At 41.8% G+C, this 22,110-nt stretch overlaps 1 protein-coding gene across 1 annotated transcript in view; it reads right to left on the bottom strand.

Annotated features, from left to right (window-relative positions):
• CRHR1 (corticotropin releasing hormone receptor 1) overlaps positions 1-22,110 on the bottom strand; it is a 29,098-nt gene that overhangs the window by 4,598 nt on the left and 2,390 nt on the right. Inside the window, exons 2-3 of the mRNA XM_053454110.1 lie at positions 5,150-5,228; positions 3,160-3,279 (exon numbers count right to left, since the gene is read on the bottom strand). Coding sequence (XP_053310085.1) covers positions 3,160-3,279; positions 5,150-5,228 — 199 coding nt within the window. The remainder of the gene's footprint in view (positions 1-3,159; positions 3,280-5,149; positions 5,229-22,110) is intronic.

Raw genomic sequence — 22,110 nt, 5'->3', positions numbered from 1 at the left:
CTATTACAGAATATAAATTCAGGCACAGGACCACCCTGTGAACCAGAGGGTAAATATGGGATCTGGGTCAACAAGGTCACCATGAGGAAGGATCGTTGTTATTTTAGTAATGCATATTAACATATCCACAGGAAGATTGACAACGAGGTACATCAATGCATTTGCAGATTAAAGCGATTTTCTGCTTATGGCGGGATGAGATATCGGCTTCACTCATCACTTTTATTAGCTTCCTCCTAATTAGCAGACCATGCAATGGAGGTCCCGACCTCAGGTCTTCGTGCTCATTAGCTAAACTGTAGGCTTTACTGTAAGTGTCCAGTGAGTTCTGAGAAAGGGCGAGCAGAGTGTCCCTCTCCTCAAGGCTGTACTTACAACGGGGACTATGACAAATCGGCCCCCCAAAGGGGCAAGTGAAAAACTACTGTAAGCTTAGAAACCATATACAGAATGTTTTATGCAGTTCTGCGGGGACATTGAATGGAAGGATTTTTCGCAGTGTTGGTAAATTCACTATTTTTGTAGCGTTTGCCACTTAACTCTTTCTTTCCAGAGCTGCATGTGGCTTATTCTTGATGTAATCAGTTAATGTATGTTGGGCAACCTTAAAACCGGACTAAAGGCTCTCGGAACAGTACGTGAGTCTGGGATACAAAGGGATCCGAGGCACTGGCAACCTCTGCGACTGGCACACATTAAAGTTCACCAGCTGTAATTCTCAGTTGCTTTTGTCAAGTGAAGCTAAAAGCCTCCTATTGCCACTTTCGTGAAAGTAAATGGAGCTGAGCACCGTTCATTGAATGAGCCATTGAGTTCTCTTTGGTCTGCAGGCACTCCCAACACCAAGCCTTTTAGCAAGCCTGGGCTTATTTTACGATGTGGTCATTTCTTATACAGCAAAGAAGGTAAGCAAATGGAGTTATCCAGAGCACCATGTGATGTTTCATGTCTTAGACTTCCAAGCAGAATTTTTGGAGTATTTGCTTTGGTTTCTCTTTTCCATACTCTGAATGTGGGCCTCAGGAAACTACGTATCTGCTCATATGGACCACCGCTCATGGACATCAGGGTCCAAGACCTGGACCCTTCCCATTTCTCTTTTTTGTTGTCATAGCGCTAACATTGTTCCTGCGTTACCCCTGGCAGCGAAGTGATACAATGCGGCTGTTCTAACCCAGTGACAAAGAGTGACATTGTGATTTCCATTCCACGCTCGCTCTCTCCCTCCCTTTCATGTCATCCTCTTTGCCGTCACCTCTTGCAGCCAAGGACCCCGTAGGTCCATGTGCCAGACAAGAAGATTGAAGCTGTTTGCAAATCACCACAAGACTGAACGTATAAAAAGCCAAGAGCATGGGTGTGGGAAGACTCCGAGTCCAGCAAAGGGGCAAGAACTGGACCTCACTCCCATCTCAATACTCCACAATGCCTTTGTGATGGGAACATGATCAATTTGGAGAAGTGTCACAAAATATCAAGGCTACATTAACTATCCACACACCAGCGGCCATCTTTCATTTATCTTTTGCTATTTACGGCACATTAACATGCTGTTCATGCCATTCCCGGTATAATTCATGCACTGCAACATTGTATCTACACAATATTTGAGGAATTATACAGAATACCTGACAGTTTTAAGCAAAGTGTACAACGCACAGCAATCATACTAGCTTAGATACTCTACACAGGTAGTCTACGAATCCTCATCCGTTGGACAACGCAACTCCCAGAACGCTCAGCCACCCATAGCCACAATCAAACTCTTTTTTTGGATTCTAGCTCAGCTTAAGTGTTGAATATTAATTAAATAGGCTAAGTAGATGATATAAACACAAATTATCCAACCAACCCAAACCTAAAATGTTTCACCAATCTCTGCCCCAGAGGAAGAAAAAAAGGGGCAAACAATGAGAAATACTTCTGGTGCAAAGTTCTATATTGGTTTCCATGGAGACTTCTCCATATTTCGAACCTCAAACCCTAATTACCCTTTATAAATATCTACCGTTGTATGGAATCCCTGGTTACAAACTTTGCCTATAACGTACGCAGAAATAATTGCTTTCCAGTCAGCCTTGGTTTCTCATTACTAGCAGACAAATGTATTTTTGCTGGCAGTTTGTTTCGGAAATTGAGACTGGGAATGAGAAAAGGCATGTCGTGTCTCATTTTCTTGGGGTCAGGAGGGTCATTTTAAACATAAAAAGTCCAAGCATCACATTGAAAAACAATCGCAGATTTGCATAGTTAGGAAGGCGTAAGAGTAATTGTACTTAGTGTTTAGATGTTTGATGGGATTTGCTGCCCAAAACTCTGACCTACGATTCTATATCCTACAAAACAGAGTCCCAGTAGCTATTTCTGCAGCTAGAGGCAGGTGGTGGCTGCCAAAGGGCAATTTGTCTTTGGATTCCCCTGTTGGAGACTTTGGACCTCTGTCCTCAGGGTCATTTTAGCTGTCAGGGTTAGGTTGTAGAGGAACATGGAGAAAGATCTATAGGAAGCTTCTCCACCATGAATGGAACCTTTCCAAGTACCTCCTACACACCTTCCATTCTGTTCCTCCTGATGAGGAGGAAAGGAACTGCTTAGAAAGTGCGTCTTAGGAAAGAAGGGAGAACGGCGATATGACATAAATATTTAAATACCTTAAGGGATTTAACAGGAGGGAAGTTTATTTTATTTATTTTTTATCTTTTTATTTTTTTATATTTTTTTATTATTTATTTTTTACTTTTTATTTTTAATTTTTTTTTTCTTTATTTTGAAGGGAGTGAAATGTCAGAGGCTTAGATGGAATGTAAGGAAGTTTACTGAGAGCGTGTTAGATAAGCGAAACAACCTCCCAGCAGACATGGTAGATGGTAATACTATTCCTCTATGTGAGTGAGTGTTGGATATACATTATTGATTGGGTAATATTTGGCTGGAATGAAGGTTCATCTCCCTAATTCCCTGATGCTATTTATCATAAGGTACAAAATTCTATCTTGGACCCCGTGTTTGGGGGCAGGTATTGGGGCAATATGGGATCCTCTGCCGCAGTTAGACAACCTCGCTGGTTAGTCATGTATTATAACTGTTATCTGTCTACTAATAGCCTTTGCCAATCATTTCTTTTATTTCACATGTTTTAGATTATTTGCACTATCTTACCTGTAGTATTATACTGCACCCCCTGGAAATATTCAGGACACGGTCTGGCCACCAGCTGTCCGGCTGCAGTCCGAGGCCAGCAAGTCCCAATCATGTCTATGGAGCTATTGCAGGCAAGACCTATGGCGAAGTAACAAGAACGGCACAAGAACAATGAACATGGAACCAACAGAACATATACACATTAATAAGATGTTATTAATAAATAATCACGCTTTTCATAAAGCACACTAATCAATATTATTCACTTTTATTGACATATACATAGACAGTTTGTATGATCCCATGTATTAACATTTTGGGTTGTGACCACTTATTGGAAGCATTGAATGTTGACCACGAAGTTACTACGTCGGAAAGATGGAGCTCTACTTTAGGCCTCAAGAAGTAACATAGGACTGTGCACCTCAGTTTGTTAGCCTGCTTACGGCTTGCGTAATCTGGATCAGGTTTTTTTCTATGTAATATAGGCAGGGTCGCTCAGACAATTTAGGTTGCATGTCCTCTTATCTTACACTCACAAACCAACTCATATATTCACTGGTCAATGAGTTGTTCAGGAGGGTATGTAAGTGCCCTTTTTTTTTTTTTAACAAGTTTCAGGCAAGGACATGCAAGGTCTGAACTCACATGTACTTGCCTGAAACTCACAAAATGTACCCCCTCCCCTATAAATATATATAGCATTTTTTTAAAAATCTTAAGCACTCACATCTTAGTGAATAGACTGACCTGCATAACATCTTACTAAAATTCAGACAATTTGTTAATTTCAGGCAACAATTTACATGGAGTTGCAAGAGGTTTATAAAACTGCTGGAGAGGGGGCAGTGGACACAAAAATTGTACTTGGTTCCCCAACACTGCCCATCATTCAGATCAAAGTTGCTGGGGCAGCTGCCTTCGTGTCAGGGCGAGGACGCAAGAAAATATTGCTGCCACGTGCGTTGAGAAAAATGCTTTGCAAGTCAAGACTAAAAATATAAGGCCTGTTATCATCAGGATACAATGTCTCGGAGACTACCATTTGATGTTCGAGTCGTAAATCTTGTGTTTACAGCGGAGAGGCAAGGAAGAAGCTTCAGTAGAAAGCTCAATAAAATGAATCAGGTGCACTGCGTCCCAGTGACAGATGTCTTCAGGCTGGACAAAACTGGGAATGGACTTTATTGTATCAGCAGCCTAAGGGTGAGACATTAAAAAAAAATTGGCAGCACATAAGAGCCATTAGCCCAGTCTGCCCATTTTTCTACCAGCTTTAAGACCTTCAGCTTCACTTGGTCTATGGTGTTGTGTTATGTTCATGTTTAGAGCAAGGTAAGAGTCAACCTTTCTTCCTGGATTAGCATGTGCAACACATAAAGACTTTTCTACTTCACCTTAAACTTTCCACATAAGCACCGAAACCAGTGGAAACGCAGACACACTGACATCGCATATCACAGCCAGGATCCCACCTCAGGTGTTTCTGCCCTACAACGAGAATCCTCTCTAGAGGTTTCTGTTCTACTGCCAGGAACCTCCCCAGAATTTTCTGTCCTACAGCCAGGATCCTCCTCAAAGGTTTCTGTCCTACAGCCAGGATCATCCCCAGAGGTTTCTGTCCCACAGCCAGGGGCTTCCCCAAAGGTTACTGTCCTACAGCCAGGATCGTCCCCAGAGGTTTCTGTCCTACAGCCAGGATCGTCCCCAGAGATTTCTGTCCTACAGCCAGGATCGTCCCCAGAGGTTTCTGTCCTACAGCCAGGAGCTTCCCCAGAGGTTTCTGTCCTACAGCCAGGAGCTTCCCCAGAGGTTTCTGTCCTACAGCCAGGAGCCTCCCCAGAGGTTTCTGTCCTACAGCCAGGAGCCTCCCCAGAGGTTTCTGTCCTACAGCCAGGATCCTCCCCAGAGGTTTCTGTCCTTCAGCCAGGATCCTCCCCAGACGTTTCTGTCCTACAGCCCAAAAGGAGTTTACTAAAACAAATCCTTATCTGGCATGTCTTCTTACCTGTAATATTTGGATTATACTGAAGGTTCTCACATTGGTCTTGGAGAGTGAGGGCGAGACTGACTCCCACTGCAATGACCTACAAAAATACCCAAAAGATTAATGTCCTGTGTAATACGTTGTATATAAATAGATAAACAACAATTCGAAAATTTCCAGCCACAGCATTTTAAATGGAAAGTCGCTTTTTAGTGGCCTCCACCACTTGAATGTAAATGTAGCATTTTCCCACCCAAAACCTTGTCCCGCAGTGGAAGTTATACTCGTCTTACATTAAACCTGCGCAAATAGGCCTTTTGGTTATATTACTTACATCCTATAATGCTTTAAGGGGGGATGAAAAAAAAACATGTTAAAACTGTTATTTTCTGATTTTAGCCCCAAATATATATATATAGCAAGAATGTCGTCTTTTGTAAGGGCATCATCCAGTAATTGAGGTATCTGTTCCTTTATGTGGTCTTGTTCATTATTTCCCTCTACTTATTTAAACCATTCATATCACTATTAACCCTTAAAGAGGAAATATTACTATTAACCCTTCATTTGTATTGATCACAACTAAGCTGACATACCATGGCAGAGCCGGACTGGCGATGGCCAGGTCGCCCTGGCTCTGTACGTTCTGTTATTCTATAGCGATATTGTATAGTATCGCAGAAAGCTATTATCATGGCAGCGCATGCATATTACAATTGCCACAATGCATGCCTCTGTGATTATTGTTATATAGAACCTTATGTTATTAAATTGTCACGCATGTTTCAGGACAACCCGGCATGCTATTATATCACAAGTGATTATGATACATGACTGCGTCTTATGTTACGATAACACGCGTGGTATTAGATCACTGTGCGCGGCGTATTATTCTGCATGCTAATATATTACTGTCTAATTAGATCTCTCTGCATATTTGAGCCCTCTACATGTTTCTATATCCGTCTTCAATCTGTTCCAGGCTCCCGTGACAGTGAATGGACAAGAAGACACTTTTTAGTGCTCTAAATAGTCAGTGTCTTACATGTTTGTGACATGCATCCCCATCAATCCATTAAGCCTCAATTTGTGCCCTAATTGGACCCAGACAGGGACGTTAAAAGTCACCGTCTTGCTAATCATCCAAATCAGGTTTGGAAATGCATGAGCAGCCATCTCTAAGGGACTCATTCTGCATTGCCACCACCGAGAGAGACATATCTCCTTATGCCATGCCGTGTAAGCCCTACAGACAAGCCACACAGAGCCATCAGACCACCGATAGGCACACGGATCCAATAAGTCCAATTAGAAGCCAACTGGACTCAAGGATTGTAAATGGTACCAGCCTTCATAATAAAACATTTTTGACGAGCCTGATCCACACCAAGAATGGACAGAAACATCTTTTTTTCCCTTCATGATCATTTTCATATGCCCTGATTTCTTGGAGGAACTTTCCAAGAACCTTGCAACCCAAATGGACCATTGAGATAATGGAAATTCCTCTTGGGGTTTGTGATTTTTTTTGTTTTTTTTCTTTTATTCCCGAAAAATGCCATCAGAATGGTAGAATGGTTAAGTAAATGAGGAGGAATAACTACGTTACTCTGTTGTGGGGAGGATCTGAAATGGTGACAGGTCGCGTTTTTGAGTCAATCTGGCAAAAATAGAGTTAAACTAGAATTATATAGAAAAAGATGGTTGTGGTGCAACATGGTCGCTATGGTGATAAGACCAATTTCAGACCTTTTTTTTTGCACAGGGTGCGCGATTAATAGCCAAAGCCCTAATGCCCAACCCGACAGCTCGAGAGGCAACATCTCCGGCCTCCATCCTAAAATGGATTATTACAGAGGACTACGTGTTATTGCGAATCTTGTCATAGAGGTGTGAGGAGCCATCCATCATTCCACAAAGTGTCTAGTCCTAGAGGTGTTAAACACCGTCTCTCGCTGTTATCCAGTGCTAAATGTTAAAAGCGCTCCATAAAACCTACCCCTGTAGGCGGTAGGTGCTGTAAACCAGAGAACATTAACCCCTTTCCATCCCAGGGGTGAAAGGTGGCTAGTCGTACGTTGGGTGAGCTGCCAGAGCGTTGTGAAGATGAATGATGGACCTCTCTTTAACTCGCAAACAGAAAGACTGGTAATGAATACATTTCTCTTCTCTCTCCATAGCCTGACTGATAGCCCTGTCATCCCGGCAATGCATACAGATTGTCTAAGTGCCAGAGATCTGGAGAGTGGAGAGGGAGATGAGGAGGAGAGAATAGAAAGAGAGGGAGATGAGGAGGAGAGAATAGAAAGGAGAGGGAGATGAAGAGGAGAGAATAGAAAGAGAAAGAGATGAGGAGGAGAGGTAGCTGTGATGGACAGAATAGAAAAAAGAGGGAGATAAGGAGGAGAGAATAGAAGGAGAGGGAGATGTGAAGGAGAGAATAGAAAGAGAGAGAGAGATGAGGAGGAGAGGTAGATATGAAGGAGAGAATAGAGAGAAAGGTGGTCGAGGGCAGGACGTTGGCAGATGGGAGAAGGAGGCTCAGATGGGATAGAAGAAGGTGTATAGGCAAAGGGGAGGAATAAAGAGTGTGTGACGTGGAAAGTCGGGAGAGAGAAAATGAAGATGGATTAACAGAGAGGGAGAGAGAATGAGGGGGAGAGCAGATAGTGTCCGTCTAGAAAAGCTTCAGTGTCAACATACAGAACTAACTGCACCACGTAACAAAGAGAGAGAGAACTAACTGCCCCACGTAACAGAGAGACAGAGAACTAACTGCCCCACGTAACAGAGAGACAGAGAACCAACTGCCCCACGTAACAGAGAGACAGAGAACTAACTGCCCCACGTAACAGAGAGACAGAGAACTAACTGCCCCACGTAACAGAGAGACAGAGAAATAACTGCCCCACGTAACAGAGAGAGAGAGAACCAACTGCCCCACATAACAGAGAGACAGAGAACTAACTGCCCCACGTAACAGAGAGACAGAGAACTAACTGCCCCACGTAACAGAGAGAGAGAGAACCAACTGCCCCACGTAACAGAGAGAGAGAGAACCAACTGCCCCACATAACAGAGAGACAGAGAACTAACTGCCCCACGTAACAGAGAGAGAGAACCAACTGCCCCACGTAACAGAGAAACAGAGAACTAACTGCCCCACGTAACAGAGAGAGAGAGAACCAATTGCCCCACATAACAGAGAGACAGAGAACTAACTGCCCCACGTAACAGAGATATTTAACAAAAAAGGAGTGAAACCAAGTCTAGAAAATCGGAGAAAATCTTAAATAAATAAATAAAGGATAACTTCCCTTTCTTTTCACTGTGCTGAATACACAGCTGCAACCCTTAAAAACACTCTCCAGGTGTCGTAACAGAGAGACAGAGAACTAACTGCCCCACGTAACAGAGAGACAGAGAACCAACTGCCCCACGTAACAGAGAGACAGAGAACTAACTGCCCCACGTAACAGAGAGACAGAGAACCAACTGCCCCACGTAACAGAGAGACAGAGAACTAACTGCCCCACGTAACAGAGAGACAGAGAACCAACTGCCCCACGTAACAGAGAGACAGAGAACTAACTGCCCCACGTAACAGAGAGACAGAGAACTAACTGCCCCACGTAACAGAGAGACAGAGAACCAACTGCCCCATGTAACATAGAAAGAGAACTGACTGCCCCACGTAACAAACCGAGAGAACGCCGGATGGCGCCTCAATACGTATACAGAGCGCCACATTTAAACCGCGATAATAAAAGACGCACTGAATGTCACCCCATCCCGGAGCGTCAATCAAACAGAAGGCCGTCAAAAAAAAGACTAAAGCCAGAAATAATTTTGCCTGATTTAGGAGAGAGAGAGGGAGCCTCTAAAGAGCCGCAGCCGGCTTTCTTCCTGGATCCGACGCCTTCATCAGTTTAAATTAGGATTAATTAGAATAAATATAGTACCTAAAGTGGTGCTTTGCAGACACTCCAGAAAAAGACGAGAATAGCTGTTTCAGTTTGTATTGATAAATGGAAACGGCTTAAACGTGGCTTTTTAAGAGTCCCCCCCCACAAAAAAAAACTAGAAGTCTTTAATCAGCAGATTACATTAAACATCACGTGGACTTTGTAGACAGTAACTGAATGAACGGTATGAATTGCCCCCCGCCGGGGCATTATTTTCAATGGAGAATGAAAGGAGATAAATCGCCAAGAGGCTTTCCAATGGGATCGATTTGGTTTAGTGGGACCGATCCGCTCGGCTCAGTATTTGCCGCATAGTTCTCGCGAACTTTAAATATTAAGTTGGTTTCTATGACGAGCTGGAAATTAAGTTCCCATTTTGTTTCGTTGATGACATAAGCCTCGCGTTTGTCCTTATCTCCACGGAAAGCACTTAAGATGGATTCCAACGCGTAACAAAGCAAACGGCAATTACTTTCACAATGCCAGAGTGCAATTACCCGAACCTTTGTGGTCTTGTTGCAAAAATGGTCCTCACGAGGTAATAACAATGTTTAGCAAACACTTAACGCGTTCCCAAAGTCAGGTTTCATTAGCTTGAACACAAAAGAGACACCCTGATTGGGTACCTGCGTCATTCCGAGGGTTTTCAACGGGGGTAAAATTTACCGGTATGAACTGTAAGAGCCGGAGATAACACCGGATTTCAGGGAACGTCAGAACTGATGAGTGGGAGACAGAGTCAACTAAGGAGGACAGAGGTAGGAGGACGCAGAGGAAAGTGAGCAATTAGCACGATTCAAGGTAGAAATGGTACAAGGCGGGAACTTGATTCCTATTGTCGTGTTTTTGCTTCATTATTCTTGTCTAGAATAGTCACAGACGGCATTCAAATGCTATACGGGCCTCTGTTTCTTATCTCCCAGCTTCCTCGTTGAGCTGTGGGTTCACCAAATCAATCCATTGAATCCGGAAAATACAGCGCATACGTGTGCATACCTCCAAAAAGTTTGAACGGTCACTTCTTGGGACTTTCTTTCCCAGGAGCTCAGAAGTCCTCCCGCTAGGAGAACTTGTGGCTGATAAATCTAGAGGGACAACAACACTTTTCACCCCTGGTGTTCACCCCGCTCTTACCCTACACATGGACATCAGGACAGCTTCTACCTTCAACTCAAAGCTCAGACACAAAATACATTATTATTAATAGTCATGAGTCTTGGGATGACTGGGTGGACGGGGTAAGCGATGGGGCTTTTGGAGAGCTCTGGGAGAGCAAGAGACGTGAAAAGAGCAGATGTTCCAAAGATTAAGGAGTGCGATATGAATTTGTGTTCGGCAGCTGCAGAGAGGGCCTCCTACGAGTACAGCTCATGGATATGTACCCCCCGCTGGCATATCATATCTCCCTCTTATTATTAGGGATATTTTTAGCAGCTAATTAACCCAATCGCCCCCAAAGATCTAGTGGGACACAATGAGAGCTACAATTGGAAATCACGGGGTGTCAAGCAAAGCAGGAGCTCTGAAGATTTAACAATTAGACTTGAAATTTTGTTTCTGGGAGCCAACAGAGTACTTATTCTGGTTAAAGTGGAAGCATTGTGGGGTTATGTTTAATAACTAAAATACATTGTCCTTTGGTCACTGGATCACTATTAAGGATCCAAGGAGACTTCCTTCTTCATCCTTTATCGGTGGGTTTGCAGGGTATTTAATAAAGGAACAGAGCTCTGCCGCCCCTTCCAACCCTTCTGGGCTGATCTAGTAGTGAATTAGTCTGCCGGAATATGCCGGCTTACTACTTGACAGCTTCCTGGATCTGCCGGGGGGCTCCCCATAAAAATTGTGATCACTGGGCCTCCAGGTTCAGACTTTCAGTCTCTAGAAAGGTGGAGGCCCATGTCCCCGGCCCATCTACACCTTGATCCTCTCACTTCCAGTTTCTTTCCTCTACTACTAATCGCATTGTGATAGAACTTTAGAAAAATGGAACCTTAAGAAATGGAACCTTGGATCAACAACCCGGAGAAGGCTTTACCCCAGTGCATTTGTTCTTAAAACCATTGAAGATCATTCAACTGTTTTAGCCAACGCTGCGAGGCAAGAACATTGTAAGCCGTCTGTGTAAATATTGATTGCAGGAATTTAGCACAGAAGATATTATGGAAGAGTTTGCCGATTCTGCAGGGTCAAAGGTTAAACGAGTGACGCTAATCCCATCTGCATAATTGCCTGTAAGCTTCTTCATCCAGAGATCACCATCCACGCCCAGGTTTTTTTTTTGATCTTCCATCGGAAATTGTAAATCTGGTACAAAGGCTTTTATCATTGAGGCATCTAGGAAGCTTCTCCCGAATTACTAAAACAACGGTAATTGGCTCTTTTTCCTCCCGATGATATCAGAAAGTAAACATTATGTCTTTGAGGCCACCATAACTTTAAATTGAACTATATCAACATATTTTGGAACAGGATCCAGTAGAACAGGGCAAGTCCTGCATCTAGAAGGTGTTACATTTTATTATTTCAGTGTTTCAGGACTACGCAGAGTCTTCTCTTTAGGGTATTTTGACATGAAATTAATCACTAGAACATGGATATTCAACCTGTCTCCTGAGAGTGTAATTTTCTGCTTACGTGAATTAATATGTAATTAAATATCATTCCTAGCTGGCTGATATGAAAGCATTTCTCTGTACATGACATTTGGAATGAACATTCAAACGGTCTAGACATTTTGTGATGTCATCGTTTCTTCAGGACAGCAGTGACTGCACAACAACATCTGGAGCATCTGAAAGTGTTGTCTCCATAAATTTACATTAAATCATCACCGATTCCCTTTTTCCATTAATTCGTAGAGTGAGACAGGGTTTTGCCCTTTGCTGTCACAGGAGACAAACATGCCTGGGAGACATTGCTGTCATTGCGTGATGTCTATTGTGCTTTCCAAGAATGATCCAACCTCCCAACAACAGTAGCCCTCAGAACAGATATATGTTTTCCCAAAATTCCAAAGAATCTCCATTTTTTTCAATGGAACATCGGAAGAGTTTGATGGACTGGCCCAGAAAGCCTCAACTCGAACAGCCTCGATTCATCTTGGGTTGGAAGATGGAGGGGCGTGATGTAACTTATAATAAGAAATGGTGACCTTAAAGTTCATATCAGAATCCCTGAACATTAGGCATGAATCCCCATTGTATAGATTTCGTCATTGCCATTGAAAACGGTGCATATCTTGGTACTTAGCGGGAAAAAAGCTACGTCTTTTTACCATTTGGTCACTACTTATCATTTTGGAAGACCTGATACTACTATAAAATTTACAACTCAAATAAAAAAAAAACGGTATTAGGCTACAACATCTTAAAAGGGATCGGGTGATTCCTGATTGTAATTACAGGTATATTCTGGACGATATTCAAAGTATAATACAGATAAAAGGTTGACACCTATACTATATATGGACACCTGGCCTTCATATCCCATTTCCAAATCATGGGCACTAATATGAAGTTGGTCCCCCTATTGCTGCTATAACGCACCACTCTTCTGGGAAGGCTTTTAACAAGATTTTGGGGCGTTTCTGTGGGAATTGCTGCCCATCCATCCAGTAGAGCATTTGTGAGGTCAGGCGCCGATGTTGGACGAGACGCCCAGCTCGCCATCTCCGTTCCAGTTCATCCCAAAGATGTCCGATGGGGTTGAGGTCGGGGCTCTGTGCGGCCGGTCAAGTTCTTCTACCCCAAACTCATCCAACCATGTCTTTATGGACCTGGCTTTGTGTTCCGGGAGCAGTCATGCTGGAATAGAAAAGGCTCTTCCCCAAACTGTTCCCACGATGTTGGAAGCAGAGCATTGTCCACAATGTCTTGGTATGCTGAAGCATTAACACTAAATGATGGCGGGCTTTCTTATGTCAGAAGGTGGACATTGTAATTCCAAATTTAAAAGGCTAAGATCTTCATGCTGGCGTCAAAACGCAGAATAATTTATGCAAAGATGAAATTATTTCATGTGAATTCATCAATTTGATCCCAGGCATTCTGTACAGACGGTAGGAAGACCCCAAGTCATCTCAGTCTCTATGGGTGATACACAGCTTGGTTTGGATTGATACACGAGATTAGAATGAAATTGTTTTCTGACATTATTTGAAGACCATTATCGTGGCATATTGAAAAATCAGTCGTTTTATTGACTTTAAATTAACTAAACAGTAATGTCTCATTCCTCGTGTTTTTTTCTGCATGTTTTAAGGGGCGCTCAGCCAGCGTAGCAAACGTATTTTCATAATAATTGCTGATTCAAATGTCATGGCAGTTAATGAGGCTTCTGGGATGGCGAAAGCTATTGATGGAATGTTGGAAAACGGAAATGAAAAATCAAGGAGAATTTTACATGTATTTAACAAATCGGTTGGTGAGCACTTGCTAAATAGTACATTATTATTGTAAATAACTATATTGAGGTGGGGTACCTCATTAAGATATTCACAATACAGGCCTGTAGTCACCATACCCAGCCCTGTTAAATCTACTTGTGGCCCTTTGTAGGGCCCGTGACGATTGCTTTAGGAATACTAGATTTTTGGAGTTTTGTACCACGTACCCTGTAACCTGTGAACCAATCAGAGACATGGCCGCCTACCGCCTTACCCAAATCGTTTCCATGTCGAGAGGTAGCCACTTGGGACCTCTGATGGAGCTCTGTGCTTGAATGTCCTACAGCTTCCTGGACCGATCAGTGGAGATTAGATGATGCCCTCAATTTTGCCCCACAATAGCAGAACACTGGGACAGTAGCTTGAAAATCAAAAATGCTCTGCAAAAACACAGGACTGTTGGGTGGGATGGATTCCTGCCCCGTTGGTATGGATCTTATCTATAGTCCACCTAAACCTTGGACAATCTTTGTTTTTTCCGTGGTTGCTCCTCTACCCTAACCCATTGGGTCTGGCATTTGGGTATGTGATAGCTGGGGTGTCCCTCTAAGCCGGAGACTTAAAAGTCTATGACTTTCTGCACGGGATATGTTTTCACCTTTTTTTTTGGTTTTTAAACTCATTTTAGCAAGCCTTGATGTGTTTTGAAGCTGGAATTACTAATCTATGTTCCTTGATGAGTGATTTTAAATTGCCTGATTGCCAAATAAATTCCCAGGGAAATTTGATTGCTCCTCTTTTGCTTCACGTAATGAGCTTTTCCCCCCCTTAATTTTTAGGGTTTATGATGTTATTCGAAAGTCAAGTATGAAAGATTAAAAAGTAACAATGTTACCTGATTCAAGCCAACTCGTCTAGAGATATCTAATCAAACCAGAGATGTCTTCGCTTTCTTTTTTTTTGGATTAAGATACCTTTTATTGGCAACATATCAAAGTAATCGAAATAAAACATTGCAGTAAGAAAACTTGACTTAAATCGATTGTAAAATCCTCTCTGGGTTAATGAACTCAAGACCATCAGTATCATAAAGCAATTCTCGGGATTTAAGGGGAGTCGTAGATAAATAAAACAATTGGGTAGATTCATAGGGTTAAGTGGCAAAGACTTTAAGGTTTCATCTGTATATCCTCGATGATCAAACGGAAGACATGACTATTCTTTTAAAGAATTGTGTGTTTTTTGGACAATATTTTACTTGGAATTCTGGGACGCTAAGAGTTAAAACAAAACAGGTATTGCATCTATGAGTGGCAGCGGGTTATCGAACAAATACTGTTATACCAAAGTAAGTAAATGTACTAACAGAGAAGCAAAGAACTTGATGGAGGATTATTATTATTATTTTTATTTATTTTTTTAAAAATACCGGTAATACATAAAAAAATTATATATATATTTATATATATATAGTGCCATCATATTCTGCAGCGCTGTACAATGGGTGAACAGGATTAGTTGTTCAACAATTTGGATATACATAAACAAAAGGTATGGAGTGAGAATGAGTTTGTGTTACTGTATAGTATTAGAGTGTGGAAGTGTTAGTGTACGGTGTTAGAGTGAGTTAGTGTGTGTGTGTATCAATGATCTGTGTGATGATGTATGGTGTTAGTGTGTGGGTTACACTTTGGCATTAGAGTGTGGAAGTGTTAGTGTATGGTGTAGGCATGGGTTACAGTGTTAGTGTACGGTGTACGGAGTGAGTGAGCGTATGGAGTGAGAATGAGTTTGTGTTACTGTATAGCATTAGAGTGTGGAAGTGTTAGTGTATGGTGTAGGCATGGGTTACAGTGTTAGTGTACGGTGTTAGAGTGAGTTAGTGTGTGTGTGTATCAATGATCTGTGTGATGATGTATGGTGTTAGTGTGTGGGTTACACTTTGGCAGTAGAGTGTGGAAGTGTTAGTGTATGGTGAAAGCATGGGTTACAGTGTTAGTGTGTGGTGTTAGTGTGTGTGAGCGTATGGAGTGAGAATGAGTTTGTGTTACTGTATGGCATTAGAGTGTGGAAGTGTTACTGTATGGAGTAGGCATGGGTTACAGCGTTATTGTGTGAGCGTATGGAGTGAGAATGAGTTTGTGTTACTGTATAGTATTAGAGTGTGGAAGTGTTAGTGTGTGGTGTAGGCATGGGTTACAGTGTTAGTGTACGGTGTACGGAGTGAGTGAGCGAATGGGGTGAGAATGAGTTTGTGTTACTATATGGCATTACCGTGTGCATCTGTTAGTCCATTGCATCTGTGTATGTTAGTCTATTGCTTAATTGTTTTGCCAATCTCTGCGAACTGTCCCCTCGATGATCTGGCCTCCACCTATAGAGTCCATGGGTGCCTCAAAATATGATTCAGAAAGGCATCTGTGGCCAACTTGCGATAAGGTCAACCGTTCACAGGGCAGAAAAAAATGTGAAGCCGCGTCTTCAAGTAGCATGGTTCGCAATTAACGTTGCAAATTGGAACTCACTTTTGAACATGGCCCAAAGGCGAACCACAATCAGAAAGGTCAAGCGAGCTTCAAATTGACCTGCCAACGCGACAGCAAGCTGGGAATCAATTTAAGGAATGCCAGTGTTTAATTTTAGCAGAATACAGCTTTTACAAGATAAAGAACTCCTAAAGGTTCCTGGCCCTTTCTTAAAGTGGTCTGTAAATTCGTAATTGGCTGTTTATTGACTTTGCAATCACCCAAGGAGAGGTGATGATTACCAGACTTCAAGAACATACAGTAGGTCTTCAGCTTCTAACAGTCTTACGGTGCCCCTGTCAAACTTTTCACCGGCTCATTGAACAATGGCGCTACCCGGAACCTGATTGACCAAAAGGCTTATTGGTTCCTGGTTTTTGGGCAGAGGGGCTGCCACTATACCAGGGAACATCCCTCCCTTTTTGGAATGCGAGTAGGCAGTCCTGCTAACGTTGGTGGACGGTCCCACTCACGACGGTGGGCTGTCCGCTGACATCGGTGGATAGTCCTGCTGAAAATTGCACGTTTTTGGAGAAGAAGTTGGTGGCGCGTGCTGCAACACCGCTCCCGTGAGCCGGGGTTTCTCTGTGGTGACCCGGAGATCTGGAGAAACGGCGCTTCACCCGGAGTCTCCAGGCAAAGCCTAGAGAGTTCCCAGGTATGGCTGCCACCCTCGCTGAACCTGTCTCCCAAGCCTAGGCCAGAATGTGCCACCAGAAGAAGTCTCATGGAAACCAGAAGCTGACACCACAATGTCTTCTACACTTTCTACCGCTTTTGGAAAAAAACAGATCGTACATAACTAAAGGAATGTCTGATATTGAAAAATAGTGTTTATGTCTTCTACAGGGTTTCTTTTCTTCTTTAAATTGTTATTGATTTATAATTTTCTTTTCCGTGAATACTGTGCATGTGCGGAAATAATGATAAATTGGATTTCGCTTCATATACAAACAAGATTCCCTTCGTAAAATCAGTCGACGGCACGGTCTGGAGAGTCATTCTGTGGGATTGGCGGTCTGGGTCCAAAACTACCTTTTATATAAATTTATATAAATTTCATTTTCTTTATTCACAAATTGCACAGAAAGTGGATTGAAGAGCAAAATTCTAGTTGAATCATTTTTTACACTGAATTATTGTATTGACGTCAATCGTTATTCATCTTCAATCAGTCAACGAATCTATTGGCCAATTGATCAGAGGCTTAGAGGGAATGTAAGGGAGCTTTACTTGAGACTCAGAGAAGTAAAGAAAATGCAATGTTTCCGATATATTAACGTTCACGCCGCTAGCAAATTGACTGCGGAGGGGGGGGGGGGCTTTGCGGCGACAGAACCTGAAGGGTTAATTACTTTGCCAATTAGGGCTTTAGGAAACAGATGCTTTCTGTAATTAGACTGCAAATTTCTCTCCAGTAGGGACAACAGGAAGATCTTTCCGCTAGATAATTCCACGAGCGAAGCCTGAAATATTGGTTATAGCTTCCTATGGCCCTCTGTGACTGGGTCGTGGGGCCGCGGGGGTTAAATAAACGCTCTGGGGGTGGAATATTTAAGCTGGGTATCGGTTCTCTGCGTCGGCGTCTCCTGTTTCCGTGCATTCGATGGGCATAATCCATGGATTAGAGCATCAATATAGCCTCCTATCTCTATTCATGCGGACAGGGAGTGTGCAGGGGATCAGCGACGGTCCAGGCCAAAGCCAAAAAAAGACCAACGAGCCCTCTTTTCCCTGGATCTACTTAGTCCATTGATCAATGGGAAATACCTTTTTTTAAGGATTATATGGCCTACTGCTTTAAGCGCCATGATAAGATTTCAACCATAATCAGGAAATAAATACATTCATTTAACCCTTAAAAACAAAACAAAAAAACAATCATATCCAGTGTGTAAGGCAAGTCTACACAGAAAATACTCATAACGCACGTTTCTACCTCATTGTCATACCCAGGAACTCAAGGTTTTCCCCCTCACTCAGGGTTTTTGCCCCAGTCTGGGCGTCTGAGGGTGAAGGGGCTGACCCCTTCCTATTCTCCCCACCCCCGCTGTGATCATTTTTAAGACTCCCAATTGGTGCCTTTGCCCCCTGGTATGTTATGGTTGATATCCCTGCTTGAATGCAGGTGACTGTTTAAGTGTATCTTTAAATAATGACAAGTCAAGGTTTCCATGAGGACCGGTATGAGAGCCTTTTGGGTAACACATTTGGAGGGTCATTAGAAAGTTCCCAGGTCTGTCCACTTGGACCAGCATCTTCTGGAGCAACCATTTCTGTTCAGAACCTGAATCGAATCACTAGAATTGTTTTATGATAAATACATATAATGGAGGCGGGGTGCATAGGGGGCAGTTTTGGTATGAAGTTGGGAAAAAACATTGGCAACCAACGAAATGTAATTCTAATAGCGCTACTATTTTGACTTAAATGTATTATTTTGAATAAATATATATATATAAAATATAAAAAATAATAATAATAAAATTAATTAAAAATTAATTGTTCAAAAAGTAACAAAAATAATATATGGACTCTTTAGAAAAATAATTATTTACATAAGGACCTCAGAGTTCTCCTTTTCAGGTGTTCTTTCTTACATATGAAGAAGAGGCCGCCGAGGTCCTGAAAGTTTATGTAACTAAATCTTTTTCTATGTTTACCCAATAAAAGGTATTAACTTCAACTAAAGAGGATCCGTTTTCCTTCACGTACAATTTTAAATGTCTCGATTTTAATAATAATAATAATAATAATAATAATAATAATATAATATTATATTAACTGAAACAGAGACAGCTGGGTAGGAGGAATAAAACTGAGCGAGGAACAGATATTATATAACACAAATAATAATAATAATAATAATAATAATAATAATAATAAGTATTATATTTTATATGTATATTATATATAGTACCTCTAAATACAGAATAGATCTAATAATAACTTATATATATATCAGATATAATAATAGATTTTCTAATATATATATATATATATATATATATATATATATATATAATACATTATTATTGGTTATATAGAAATTCTAGTTATTATATAATAAATATTGTGTATTAAAAAAATATCTATCTCTAGTTATGGGTCACAAGAAACAAGCCCAGATTCATGGTGTGATATTTCCTTTATAAACATGTATTTATTGATTTTTTACAAAGCTTTTAATGTTGTTTCCTCTGCCCTTCGGCAGCTGGCGGGAAAAAAAAAACGTCCACTTTTTAATTTCCTTGTGTAAAGATCGCAGGCAGTAATACGTTTATAAAATGCTCCCAAAGCTTGGATTTGAAGTCCCTGCAAACATGAGAAGGCACGGAGATCAGGGGGGGATTAAGAGGTTAAAAAGAGAGAGAGCGCTCCCGCGCAGGTAACATGCTTGTTATGAATGGAAACCAGATGCGGGATCCTATGGGGCATCGGAATAAACATGCAGAAGGCGACGGGATCGGATGACTTGGGTTTTACTGAAATATATTCTCCACTTAATCAGGAAACGCTCATCTCGATGGAACACTTTATTCCGGTGAACAGAATTAGGGGATTATATTTAAAGGGCAGTCTTGTGTGACACGGTGCAGTCGCCATAGCAACCGAGGCAAAAACCCTGCTCCAGTTAAGAATTTTGCACCAGAATTGCACTTCATACATAGCCGAGCCGAACTGCCACTCTTTCTTTGGTGAAATAAAGTGATAAAACTGCTCTTTCCATCGCTTAATCTCAGGTAGTGGTGGTAAAATGCTGTAATGTATTATTTGCAGCATCGCTTTTTGGTTGTATAGCACCACCATAGTCTGTAGAGATGTACAGGCGGCACACGAAATAGCATCACCCGGGGGAACGTGGGGACGCAGCTCAGAGTGTTTATCATTTACCGAGTTGCACATGGAGCTGCCGAAGGATTTATTCTTATTCTACGTGGAATTTAGGGATTCAGCCTCATGTCGCATTTATTCATATAGCGCCAGCAGGTGCAGCAGCGCTCTTATGTGAAAATCAGAGATACAATTTTACAAATTTGCCTCACAGCAGAAGTGGTAGAGGTAAATCTGAACAGGGAGAGATCACGGAGTGTATCTGTATTATACACAGAGAGCAGGGAGTGTATCTGTATTATACACAGAGCAGGGAGTGTATCTGTATTATACAGAGAGCAGGGAGTGTATCTGTATTATACACAGAGAGCAGGGAGTGTATCTGTATTATACACAGAGAGCAGGGAGTGTATCTGTATTATACAGAGAGCAGGGAGTGTATCTGTATTATACAGAGATCAGGGAGTGTATATGTATTATACACAGAGAGCAGGGAGTGTATCTGTATTATACAGAGAGCAGGGAGTGTATCTGTATTATACAGAGAGCAGGGAGTGTATCTGTATTATACAGAGATCAGGGAGTGTATCTGTATTATACAGAGAGCAGGGAGTGTATCTGTATTATACACAGAGAGCAGGGAGTGTATCTGTATTATACACAGAGAGCAGGGAGTGTATCTGTATTATACAGAGAGCAGGGAGTGTATCTGTATTATACAGAGATCAGGGAGTGTATATGTATTATACACAGAGAGCAGGGAGTGTATCTGTATTATACAGAGAGCAGGGAGTGTATCTGTATTATACAGAGAGCAGGGAGTGTATCTGTATTATACAGAGATCAGGGAGTGTATCTGTATTATACAGAGAGCAGGGAGTGTATCTGTATTATACACAGAGAGCAGGGAGTGTATCTGTATTATACAGAGAGCAGGGAGTATATCTGTATTATACAGAGAGCAGGGAGTGTATCTGTATTATACACAGAGAGCAGGGAGTGTATCTGTATTATACACAGAGCAGGGAGTGTATCTGTATTATACAGAGAACAGGGAGTGTATCTGTATTATACACAGAGCAGGGAGTGTATCTGTATTATACAGAGAGCAGGGAGTGTATCTGTATTATACAGAGAGCAGGGAGTGTATCTGTATTATACACAGAGCAGGGAGTGAATCTGTATTAAACACAGAGCAGGGAGTGTATCTGTATTATACAGAGAGCAGGGAGTGTATCTGTATTATACAAAGAGCAGGGAGTATATCTGTATTATACAGAGAGCAGGGAGTGTATCTGTATTATACAGAGAGCAGGGAGTATATCTGTATTATACAGAGAGCAGGGAGTGTATCTGTATTATACACAGAGAGCAGGGAGTGTATCTGTATTATACACAGAGAGCAGGGAGTGTATCTGTATTATACAGAGAGCAGGGAGTGTATCTGTATTATACAGAGATCAGGGAGTGTATATGTATTATACACAGAGAGCAGGGAGTGTATCTGTATTATACAGAGAGCAGGGAGTGTATCTGTATTATACAGAGAGCAGGGAGTGTATCTGTATTATACAGAGATCAGGGAGTGTATCTGTATTATACAGAGAGCAGGGAGTGTATCTGTATTATACACAGAGAGCAGGGAGTGTATCTGTATTATACAGAGAGCAGGGAGTATATCTGTATTATACAGAGAGCAGGGAGTGTATCTGTATTATACACAGAGAGCAGGGAGTGTATCTGTATTATACACAGAGCAGGGAGTGTATCTGTATTATACAGAGAACAGGGAGTGTATCTGTATTATACACAGAGCAGGGAGTGTATCTGTATTATACAGAGAGCAGGGAGTGTATCTGTATTATACAGAGAGCAGGGAGTGTATCTGTATTATACACAGAGCAGGGAGTGAATCTGTATTAAACACAGAGCAGGGAGTGTATCTGTATTATACAGAGAGCAGGGAGTGTATCTGTATTATACAAAGAGCAGGGAGTATATCTGTATTATACAGAGAGCAGGGAGTGTATCTGTATTATACAGAGAGCAGGGAGTATATCTGTATTATACAGAGAGCAGGGAGTGTATCTGTGTAATACACAGAGCAGGGATTGTATCTGTATTATACTGAGAGCAGGGAGTGTATCTGTATTATACAGAGAGCAGGGAGTGTATCTGTATTATACACAGAGCAGGGAGTGTATCTGTATTATACAGAGAGCAGGGAGTGTATCTGTATTATACACAGAGCAGGGAGTGTATCTGTATTAT

The sequence above is a fragment of the Spea bombifrons genome, chromosome 13 (assembly GCF_027358695.1).
Source record: "Spea bombifrons isolate aSpeBom1 chromosome 13, aSpeBom1.2.pri, whole genome shotgun sequence".
Lineage (NCBI taxonomy): Eukaryota > Metazoa > Chordata > Amphibia > Anura > Pelobatidae > Spea > Spea bombifrons.
The sequence above is the reverse complement of the archived record's forward strand: the minus strand, read 5'-3'. Positions and strand labels throughout refer to the sequence as shown.